Source organism: Sinocyclocheilus rhinocerous, unplaced genomic scaffold (genome assembly GCF_001515625.1).
Source record: "Sinocyclocheilus rhinocerous isolate Xijiao unplaced genomic scaffold, SAMN03320098_v1.1 scaffold86, whole genome shotgun sequence".
In the NCBI taxonomy this organism is placed as follows: Eukaryota; Metazoa; Chordata; class Actinopteri; order Cypriniformes; family Cyprinidae; genus Sinocyclocheilus; species Sinocyclocheilus rhinocerous.
In genome coordinates, this window is record NW_015650012.1 from 799,580 (window position 1) to 811,450 (window position 11,871).

The following is an 11,871-nucleotide window of genomic DNA, read 5'->3' on the forward strand; positions in this document are numbered from 1 at the left end:
GCCGTCGCCATCTTGGCAGCGTGTCACCGCGCGTCACTCCCGGATAATCGAAAATGGTCAAAGAGGCGGGAGCTGGTTGTTGAAACCACGCCCACCTAGCTCGATGGTGGTGACTGCAGCAGCAATCCACCTGTCACTCAAGTGGCCACGCCCTTAATTATGCAGAACTTTAAGGCTTAATATAATTTAAACGGATGAGTTATAAAAAAATTCACCCCCCTCACAGTTGTCATGAAGGGCAAAATTAGCTATATAGACCAAAATCATTTTTTGAACCAGGCTGTAAACATGTTTTTTTCTGCTGTAAAGTTGGGCATTTTAACATGGGGAGTCTATGGGATTGACTCCCTTTTGCAGCCAGCCTCTAGCGGCCAGTTGATGAATTACAGTTTAAGTCACTTCCTTGTTGGCTTCACAAGAGAGAGAGGGAGGTTGCCGCTTGGTGTAAACCCATTGAATTAAAATGTAATATTATTGAAAATACAATTTTGAATCATCCTTATGCTTTTTTGCAAACTCTCTGTGAGTCTGTGTAGCATCTATATTTGTTAAATCACATTTTAAGATGAAACTGTGAGTGAATGCAGTTTGCAGTGATAATTGAAATATAACAATAACTTATCTATAAATAACAGGGTTGCCACAATTTCTGACCAAAAACTCAACTTTTTTTTTTTGGTTTGGTGAGTGTGATGTTCTCAGAACTTTGGCTAATGCTCTGGAAAGGTTCTCTTAAAGTTATGAGCAGACGTCCTTCCAGAAACATTAATAGAATGTTTATTTGGTCTTAATTAAAAAAAATTTTTTTTTAGAATATTTCAGAATGATCAGAGAACATTCAAAAGTATCGTTGTTTGCAAGATGACCAAATGGAACTAAGAACATTCAGAAATAATGTTTTCATATATTAATGGGAACGTTGGAAAAGTGGTCTTAGAACATTTTTTTTTTTAGTTGGGTACTTATTAAAAATAATTCTAATTCTGAGTGATTTGGTAATGAATCATGCACACCTAATTGGAAATTGGTTTGTTATTGCAAGCAAGTTTTAAGGAATATTTAGCTGATGAAAGGTCAGAGTCAGAGAAGAGCATATAATTATGTAGAAAAATATGTATTTGACTTTTTTCCGTAACATGAATTAAACTAAACTAAATTAAATTAAAATAAAATAAAAACCCTGACATTTCCTGGTTTTTCATGACTTCGTGCTGTTCGTCGTTTGTACAGAAGGGGGCGATGCTGCACTGCTGAGAGTTCAGGCTTCTTGGCTCAAACAATGCTTCTTAACCTAAAGACTTTTGTTCTTCTGTCTTTTCTTATTGTGGATCTATAATGGCTGTTCTAACGTGAACCAATATTCTCAGAATTTCATATACAGTTTTTTAAAGGGAGTACCATGAATGGAAACGAGTTTGAAAACGTGCATATGAAAGGGAAACTGTGCTTAAGCTTTAAATTATAGGCTATATCTATGCAGAGTTAAATGATCTGATTCTTACTTAAAGTCTTCATGTGAGTAGTGCTCCCTAGCACTGAATACAGGAATGCTCAGCATTCACAACACTCCTCAGCTGTGGCCTGCTGTGGAAAGTTATGTTTACAAGATCCCAGCGGTTTTGTGCGCTGTGCACATTAATAGGCATGCAAGGGATCCTCTAGTCTAGGCAACAGAGCCGGTGTTCTGACAAATAATGCTACCTATCAGATTAAGCTACCAACACTGTATTTATCCTACTGTAAGGGTAGGTTTAGGGTTGGGGTAGGTGTACATGTTAATAAAACCTCACACTTTATTAATATGCTGGAAGCAAAATCTGATAGGTAGCACTTTTCGCTAACGAATTATGCTCTGTTTTAATGGGAGGTAGCCAAATCTGACAGGGTAGCACAAATCGTCAGAACACCGGAAATAAACAGCTTTCTGACACTGTTGTCAAAAACACCGACAGTTCTCAGTTGTTTTTACATGTTTAAGCTGTTTTGTCAGTCAACAACAGACTAAATATACAACATACAATTGTGTGAAATACTCAACTTTTTCAAATAAATAAACAAATCCTTAAAAATTAATCAAACCTTCCACAGCATTACAAAAATCCAGTGCTTGGTTAGGTTTGACACCTCCAGTGTGATGTCAGAGCCTGCGTTTATCACGCATGCGCACAAATGAAAACGCGCATGATGCTGATCGCTCGGTAATTCATAGGAGCGGACAGCGTCAAAAGCGAAGCCGAACACCGGTAGCTCAAAACCGACTGGAAGCGCATGTGAGACCAGGGAATCTGAAAAGATTTTCACTGTGTAACAGCAGCACCGCGTGGACGCCTTTACTGGGGACTTTTGCTTTTTATTTTAAATATACATGTTTACTCTTTCAGTATGAGGTTCCCTAACAGAAAACTACGCACGGCGGTGGATGGAGAAGACTCGGGCGTTTCTGCGCACTTCAAAAATCCTTTCGTGCACGAGTTGAGATTTACTCCTCTGCAGAAACTCAAGGTAAAGGAACTTTACCGCTGTGCAAAAACTAGGCTATTTAATTTTTCACTCTTTGCAGAATGCAAGAAAGAGCGAAAATTTTAGCAGGAGTTAGGCTATTGTTGCTATTTCAAACTGTATATTATCTGATTAGGATTCGTTAAGCACAGTGACATTTTGCAGAATATACAGAAAATCTTACCGACTGTCCCCAAATCTGCAAACTGGTTCAAATCTTTAAGCAGGTGTAGACGCTCTGCAGGTTGCATGTCATACGGTTTGATTTTAGTGTTAGTAGTACTAGTTGTTGTTTGTATGCATGCATGTTTGTTTGTATTGTGACATCTAGGTTTTGTTAGATTCAAAAGCATCGACTCATGTTTTATTGGGTGTGACGCGCAATTCGAAGTGAACTGAAAAGCATCTGGGTGGCCTTTGTTTAAAATACAGGTGTGTAGATATAAAACTCAGTTTGTAATTATTTCAAGGACTGTTCAAATTTTAAGTAGTGGAACAGCCTGTTGTTGTTATAATATGAAACACTGAGTTGAGGTCATAACTTGCAATGTATAGGCTATGACACACTGGCTATAGTAGGTTTGGGTCTGTTACAAGGTTAGAAATTGACAATGGATCAGGGCAAACCAGGGAGGCAGTTCCTGGGAACTAAAATGAAAAATAAAATAAATAAACAAACATCTATTATATTAAACAGTTCATGCAAAGCAGTCTAAGATGATTTGTGGTATTTCTTTTTTCTCTTTATTCAAGGACTGTTCAAATTTTAAGTAGTGGAACAGCCTGTTGTTGTTATAATATGAAACACTGAGTTGAGGTCATAACTTGCAATGTATAGGCTATGACACACTGGCTATAGTAGGTTTGGGTCTGTTACAAGGTTAGAAATTGACAATGGATCAGGGCAAACCAGGGAGGCAGTTCCTGGGAACTAAAATGAAAAATAAAAATTAAATAAATAAACAAACATCAATTATATTAAACATTTCATGCAAAGCAGTCTAAGATGATTTGTGGTATTTCTTTTTTCTCTTTATGTGACTTAACTAACCAAATATGTCCATAGGGCAAAACCTTATTTCTTTCTTTGGTCCTGCAAAACCTGGAAATGTCAGCCAATTATAAAAGTTTGATTTCCAATCTGGGAAAACTCATGGGAATGATTACACTCTTAAAAAGCAATTTCTTCATCTAGAAATTACGCATATTCAATCATTTTATTCTTAATATTTATCTAGTCATCACAAATGATCTAATTCTTGGAGAGTTTGTGGACATTTGAATTGCAGAAAAGCAGCTGTGTTAGTGCTTTTGTGTGTTTTTAATTGCGTAGTGTTTTGTTGTGGAGCTGGATATGCCAACACGTCAGGTAAATGCTAAAATTAATTATTCCTCTGTGCCTGGATTCATTCTGATATTATTTTCATACTTTATTTGATATTATCAAGGGCTTTGGTTTGGTGCTCTGCTGGGCTTGTAAAGGGAATAGGATTGTGTTTTGTTATAGCTGTATGGCTCGACTGAAGCATGTTTATGGGATGTGTATCCATCAAGTTCCCTGAGTGATCAGAGAAGGGGTTGGTGATGTTTTGTGTTTTTAGTAAGTCGTTTTAAAGTTTTTAGTAGTTTAAAGTAGACTGATCCATGCTGATCAATAATTTTCAAGGTTTATAGGGAACTTGAAATATATGTCACCACTTTCCTCTTGTAGAGACTTCACAGAAAACCTGAAATGCCACTCACAGGAGATATATGAGAAAACAGAATTTCGAAGTCCTGCTCTCCCCGTTTAACTGTCATCTCAATCCTCTTAGCCTTTCCTGTTGTTTTTCCAGTTGCTAACAGGCAGGAAATCCACCAGAGCTACTGATCTGATAATAGTTCCACTTATCCTCACATTTCAGCAGGTAGAGAGATCCTTCGAGTATGGTCACTTTTCATAAACCGGACAAGGTCAGATAATTGTTTACTAGGAAATAGTCCAGTGTCTATTCTTTTTTTGGCTCCATTAGCCTACTGCTATTTTCTAATGTAGCCTTCTTACACAACAGCAGTTTGAAAGATCCAAGGTAGGCTGTGATGATTCACCTGATTTCCATATGCATCAGATTCAAAGATAAATGGACCTTTGTGGTATTATGCAAGATCTTTTTAATACACTCAGGCCTGCGGGCTACATTCTGAACAAGAAGCACAACATTCTCCATTTATAGCATTTGAACCTACTTGCAATGTTGGAAATCTTAAGAAGTAGGTGATGCATTTTCTTTGCCAGCTCTTGGAAATAGAAATATTCCTTAAAGTTTTCTCACCCTCAGGCCATCCAAGAAGTAGATGTGTTTGTTTCTTCATGGGAACAGATTTGGAGAAAGGTAGCATTACATCACTTACTCACCATTAGATCCTCTGCAGTGAATGGGTGCCGTCACAGTAAAAAACATCACAGTAATCCACAAGTAATCCACACCACTCCAGTCCATCAATTAACAGCTTCCTAAGCGGAAAGCTGTTCGTTCGTAAGAAACAAATCCATCAAGGCTTTTTAATTTAAACTGTCGCTTCTGGGCAAAATACAAGTCCATAATCCATAATAACACTTCCACCAGTGAAAAAGTCCATCACCTGTCTTCTCAATATACAAAATCCAAACACATATTTGTTTAGAACCGTTTTGTACTGTTTTTCGCTTGTAAACGGTGCTTGGTCTGTGCATATTTTACTCCTGATTCAGACAAGATGATTTTTTTTTCTCTGGAAAAAGCAATACTATGGATACAGGACCAGAAGCCGGAAGCAACGGTTTGAAGTTAAAAACATCTTGATGGATTTGTTTCTTTTGCTTCTTGTTTCTTTTGCTTTTCACTTCACTAGACATTAATTGATGGACTGGAGTCGTGTGGATTTCTTGAAGGAGATTATCATGATATCATGATTGATTATCATGATATTGTGTTTTTATCAGCCTTTTTGACTCACACCCATTCATTGGCACCCATTCACTGCAGAGAATCCATCGGTAAACAAGTAATATCATGTCAAATTTATCTTCAATGGCCTGAGGAAGAGTAAATCTTAAGCGTAGGGCTGCACGATTAATCGAATGTGATTGTCATGCGTATCTTGTCAGTAAAGCCGGTTCTGTGATTAGTAGTAAATCTCCAGCACGTGCTTTCAGATGGAGCAGCATTTAGTACACAGAGCCATAGTTCACTGACAAGCTACGCAAAATCGCATTCATAATAGCAGACGATTTAATTGCGTGATTATGAAATCGAAGAAATCGTTCTGCGATTATGAAAGCTGTTTGCGTAGCTTGTCAGTGAACTACGGCTCTGTGCAGTAAATGCTGCTCCATCTGAAAGCACGTGCATATACCACATTTAATAACATGTTTTTACTCCAAACTCACTTCATAACATCAGTCGAGTGTTTGAAATAAATGCTTCTGTGAGATGATGTGGCTTCTTACACAGAATAAGGCACGCAACATATTTCATAGTATTCTAAGCAGTGATAAAGGCTATGTCGATTAGTACTACTGATCACAGAACCGTGCTTCACTGAAAGATATGCATGACAATTGCAGCTTCTGCCTAATCGCGATTTATCGCCTTTGCGATTTAATTTCGATTAATCGTGCAGCCCTACTTAAGCGTATCTTCATTTTTGGTGAACTATTCCTTTAAGACTTCCATTCTAGAGATCTCTTGGTACTGAACTGTCATCAGCCTTGCTCATAGTCAAGTGGCAAGCTGGCAAAATCAATGAAGACCAATGGAGAGATCATGAGTAGGCTTGGAAATTTCAGCCACACATTTGCATGAAAGCTTCATCACGGAAAACCGCTCTTGCTCACTCGGGTTTCTGTTGTTCTTCATGACACGTACTTCATGTACGTGTCACAACAAGAGTCCCTTTAGCGCTTTTTACTGTAACATATCTTTGAGAAACTATGGCCAAAGCAAGCAAAATTCCTCAAATTCTCTGTACTGTAATGCACTTCAGTCAATGAGCAGTAACATGAGCGCAGTCACGTCATGCTGTCTGGAGGCACTGTCAGTCTTGGTGTGTTCCCTGTAGTGAGCGTAGAGCTTATGTTGTTGGAGATCACGATGGATGGTGATCCGAAGGGAATGTGGAGGATCTTCTCAACTGTACAAGGCTGTGAAGTGCTCTCAGCGAGAATTAGCTGATGCTCATTTGACTTGTAAACATGCGTGATTGAGATGACATGGCAAACCGTGTATCTTATAGATGACCGAGGCTAATCCAACAGCTTCCTGCTGTCTTCTCTCTGCACATTTTTTGATTAGTTTATAGTATGATTGTTTCCAAAGCAGATGTGGGTTCTGGCTTAGTTAAATGATCATCGGGGAGTCATTGAGCTCTGTTTTGAAAGATCACATCCAGGCTTCTACAATGTTCAAGCCCTACTGATGCTTAAATCCTGTTGTAGACATACATTTTCATATTGTAATATTCATGTACTGTTTTATGTACTGTAGTCTGGCATGTTGGTTGACATGAATGTGGATAATCATGTTTGAGCATACGTTAAGTATTCTATACCTTGTGAAGTCTCAATTGGTCATTAAAAATTGGTTATTGAAATTGGTCACTAAAATGACAGTAAAGACATTTAAATTGTTACCAAAGATTTCTATTTCAAATAAATGCTGTCCTTTTTAACTTTTTGTTCATCAAAGAATCCTGAAAAAAAGTATAATGGTTTGGGGTGTTATTTTGAATTAATTTGTACTGTAAAGCACTTTGGTTCAACTGTTGTTTATAAATGTGAGGTTAAGTTGAGTTGAGCCCTGCTTCTTGGGAAAAAAGTCTGCTGATTAGCAAAAAAGGGATAATATTATTACCTAATTTGATGATGCTGATTTGATGATGCAAAATGAACAAATCTTTCCATTCCACGCACGCGCACACACACACACACACACACAGTATGTATCAGCTTTATCAAATTTATCAAAATAATTATTAAAATAACAAAGGCAGGCAAACGTTTCAAAAAGAAAAAGTATTCAAAATCATTTAACTTGAGTGTCTTGTGTTAAAGTGTCTGCAAAAGAGTGGCAAAATATGTTCAAATACTCAATTTAATGTTAAATAACTTAACATAAACACAAGTTTGTGAACAAATAAGCTTTTTTTTGGAAAATCTAAAAAATTCCTATGTTGTTTGGATGTAGTAAAACACCCACAGATGTAGCAGAAAACATTGCCGTCCTGTTTGCATTTTTGTCTGTGACTAGCCATAATGCTAACCTTGAAATCAAGATTAGGCATAAAATAATGTCTTCAGAATCATCCACACATGGCAATTGACTGAGAATTAAAGAAATTGTAACCTGGCTCAGAGAAAGATGAGAATCGTGTCTTTGTGGCAGTTTTCTGGTGATTAAGAGATAATACAAGACTACTTCACCTTACAAATGGTTGTCGAAAGCAAAAATGCTATGAAATACACCATATTTTGACATACTAGAACAAAACATGCATCAGCATCCCAAAATTAGTAAGAAACAAGTATTGGATTTCATTCAGCAAATATGATGCAGGCTGGTGTACAATATTACTGTTTTAACTGTATTTACGATCACATAAATCCAGCCTTGGTGAGTACTACAGTATGCTGATTATGAAATTAACATCATGTGCACTGTATGCATACCCTAGCATATGCATAAAAATGCACTTTACTTAGGCTTATACGGGTAGTCTCTTTTGACTCGGACCAGTAAGAAACCTCCCAGAACACCCTGGAAAAACCATAGCAACCTTGAGGTCAGACTTTTGCGTGGGCTTCGTTGTGACTCTAAGTAGCTCTTAACCCCACTCAAAGAAACCAGCACCATCCGCCTGCTTTTTTACAGCACTACTAAAAGCCTCAGCTGCAGGTTCGGCTAAAAAAGCGCTTCTTAACCTGCACATCCCCCTTTAGGCCTGAGGCAGATGGAGACTAGGCGTGAGGGGGAGGCTGTTAACGAGACCCCATAGGCCTGAATCAAGGCTGTGCCTCTCACTCCTGGGATAGTGTGTATATACAGTGTGTTGGGGTGGGGAAGGTCGAGACCAGGTTGTAATTCTTGTTCTCAGCAAATTATTTTAGCTCCTTCTTCTTTGTTCAGAAAGCATGAGAGGTGTTTTTTTTTTTTTTTAATCTCATATGGAATAAGTGCTTTTGTATGTAGTCTTCACTCAATACATTTTACATTAGCGCTCCTCCTCCTTCAAGCTCTCTCTCGCTCCCTCCCTTTCCCAAGAGAGCCATCACCTCAGCCTCTAGATCAGTTTAATCTTTCTGTCAGGGCAGACCGCAGGTGTTGACAGCAGCTCTAGATAAATAAATAAACACTAAACAGGCCACACATCTCCACCCCCAGTTCATCTCCTCCTAATGGAGCCGTCACGTGAACCCATCCACATTTAATCACCGCTGTCAGAGAGACGCTCCGCTCCAGCTCTCGTCTTACGTCGACAGCCTTAACTAGTGCTGTTATAGCTAACTGCCAGTAAATTTAACAAGACAGGTGTCAGTCCAGTCAAATGAGAAACTTGGAGGAATAACCTTATTCTAGGCTCAACAAATAGAGCATTGGTTAAGAAACTCGTGTCACGAGTCAGAGTCGATTTTTCTTGGAAATCGGAAGCACATACTCTCAGGCAGATTAAATATTCATTAACCATTCTTGGTCTTAATGTGAGCTCGTTCCCGTCTTCTGCTTTGTCGGTGGGTTCTTGTGACAAACTACCCGCAAATCTCCGTTAGCTTTAAGATGGGATCAACAAAGTTTAACCCTTATATTGATTTAGCTGCAAGCTTTAATCAAATTGGTTATTTACATGTGCAGACTGCTAATTTAGCCCTCTAATTAATTATGTATTATGTGTTGTCCGATCTTGGGTTTGGTTGAAGCTTTGCACCAAAGATCTGTAAGAAAAATGAACGATTATTTATGTAGTAGGTTCATTTTTGAAGTAAAGCAAACAACATGAGAAAAATACTTTTATCAGAAAGCAGATTTCCAGGAAAACAGTTTAACCTTCTTGTTTGGGATCTGAAAGACCTCAAGGGCAAGGTCTTGCTGGCTAAAAAAATAATTTGAAGTATCAATTTGAAACTGGTTTATTTTCTTATTTTTAAACAATTTAAATGGCATAACATAAAGCAACCTGTTCTCTATTAAAAGGTTTCATTATGTCTTTTTGACCACAGATCCACTGAGAAGGGAAAAAAAAAAATATATATATATACAGGTGCATCTCAATAAATTAGAATGTCGTGGAAAAGTTCATTTATTTCAGTAATTCAACTAGAGTTGTGCCGGTATTCGGTAATGCAATATATCACGGTAACGAATATGCACGATATTGTTATCGTGGGCACTTCTAAATACCGTGAAATTATTGGACATAATAAATGTTATTTTGAAGCCGTTCTATTACATATTTTTACAATATACTTATGCTTGAGGCAAATGAACTTTAAACTGAAGTCACGTTTCTGTACAGGATAATAATGACTTTTCTAAGAAGGGCACAACAACTGTTTTGTGGTTAAACAGTGTTAAAGCTTCAATAATATCTGTCTGTTGGATTTTGATTAGGTCAGAGGAACATAATAAAAGAATTTGAAGAGAAAATAATTCTAAATTACTAGGCTATTATTGTTTTTACATATACAGCATTACAATCTCCGGCATCCCAAATGTTACATGAAGATCAAGAGAACCTGAGGGTTACAGCACAACATTCAGCTTACCAGTGTGTGTTGAGGTCTGTAGATGTAAACCATTGATGGGAACGTGAGATATTTGTGGTCAAGAGGTCATCAGAGAAACGCTGATGCAAACCTGATCTTTCCCCTTCGATGATTTAGCACATCAGTAACTGGCGTACATTGAGACATGTCTGGTATACTGGAGTTGCGTGTGAAAAGATGCATTTGTGGACATTCTGAATGGAGTTTGAATTAACCATATGTTTAGCAGGAGAAGACTGTTACAGTATAATGCTTTAATGTAAAGTCCATCTCAGATACCATGAGCGCCCTTCCTTTTGCTTTTAAAAACCCACTCTAATGGGAGAAAAAAGAGAGGCATCTAACATCAGTTGACATTTTTTTTTCTTCCTTATTTCCTGTTCCCTCTTATGTCCATCTTATGTGATCTTGTTTTTCCTGTAGAAGCCTATAGAAGCATGACATGTGATGTCCTTGTGCTCTGAGCTAATGGCTCTCTTAGTACAGTCACGAATGGCCCACCGTATGTATCTAATTCTGGCACTGCTAAAGCATAATTGGGTTTTATGTTACTTTGTAGAAACCAGAGGCCTCATTTATAAAGTGTAAAATCATCCTAAATGAAAATTGCCAAAATATTTCTATGTGCCATTTATAAAACATCTGTACACACAAATTTTTTTCCTATATTCATGTTTTGAAAAAACAAATAACTTTTTAACAATAAGGCCCTATGAAATGTGTTGTCATTTTGATCTAAATTCTGTTTTAACTTTTCTGGATTGTATGTTATATAATAGAATACAAATTTATCAAAACTGCAGCAATCAAATGAATTAATTAAATTAATTCATTTGTCTTTGCTTTAAACATTTGTGTTTAATGTCTGACAAATGCAATTTCCTAACTCCCAAAATTACTTTCTTATGGTCAAGGAATATTCTGTTACAGAATCAAATCGTTCTTGTGATCATTTCTACAGTTTCACTCAGTATTTGCAAAGTCATCAGAATTTATTTGGCAAGTCAAATCCATGGAATTTATGATCAAATCTGTTCATACATGCATTTTATAAATAAAGCCCCAGGGTTCTTCATTCTTTTATAGTCAGCTTTGATGTAAACTTTAGATCATTCACTACAGAGATTTCAATCTCCCAGAGTCATATATCTGAAATCTTGATAATTTTCTTTAAGCATTTCAAACACTAAGCCTTTAATGTAGCCATTACATCAGCTGTCTTTATTTTAAATCTCGATGCTTCTGCTTAGAAGAGCCAAATGTGAGTTTGGATCTATTGACTTGTCTAGAAATTCACTAGGGCGGAGTAATCTAAATGTTAAAGGGGTCATATGATGCTATTTTAAAGATCATTATTTGGTGTATTTGGTGTAACCGAATATGTTGACATGCTTTAATGTTCAAAAAACACATTATTTTTCAAATACTGTACATTATTGTAGGTCCTCTATGCCCCGCCTCTCTCAAATGCGTCGTTTTCAACAAAGCCCCCTCCTTTGACAAGCGCAGTCTGCTCTGATTGGCCAGCTGACCCAGAGCATTGTGATTGGCCGAACACCGCAAAGTGTGACGGAAATGTTACGCCCCTTACCATA

The 11,871-nt window shown here is 37.4% G+C and overlaps 1 protein-coding gene across 1 annotated transcript in view; it reads left to right on the forward strand.

Annotated features, from left to right (window-relative positions):
* Nucleotides 1–2,152: 2,152 nt before the first annotated feature.
* LOC107711340 (lysophosphatidylcholine acyltransferase 1) overlaps nt 2,153–11,871 on the forward strand; it is a 26,736-nt gene continuing 17,017 nt past the window's right edge. The window contains exons 1-2 of the mRNA XM_016516326.1: nt 2,153–2,270; nt 2,382–2,502. Coding sequence (XP_016371812.1) covers nt 2,383–2,502 — 120 coding nt within the window. The 5' untranslated portion in view covers nt 2,153–2,270; nt 2,382. The remainder of the gene's footprint in view (nt 2,271–2,381; nt 2,503–11,871) is intronic.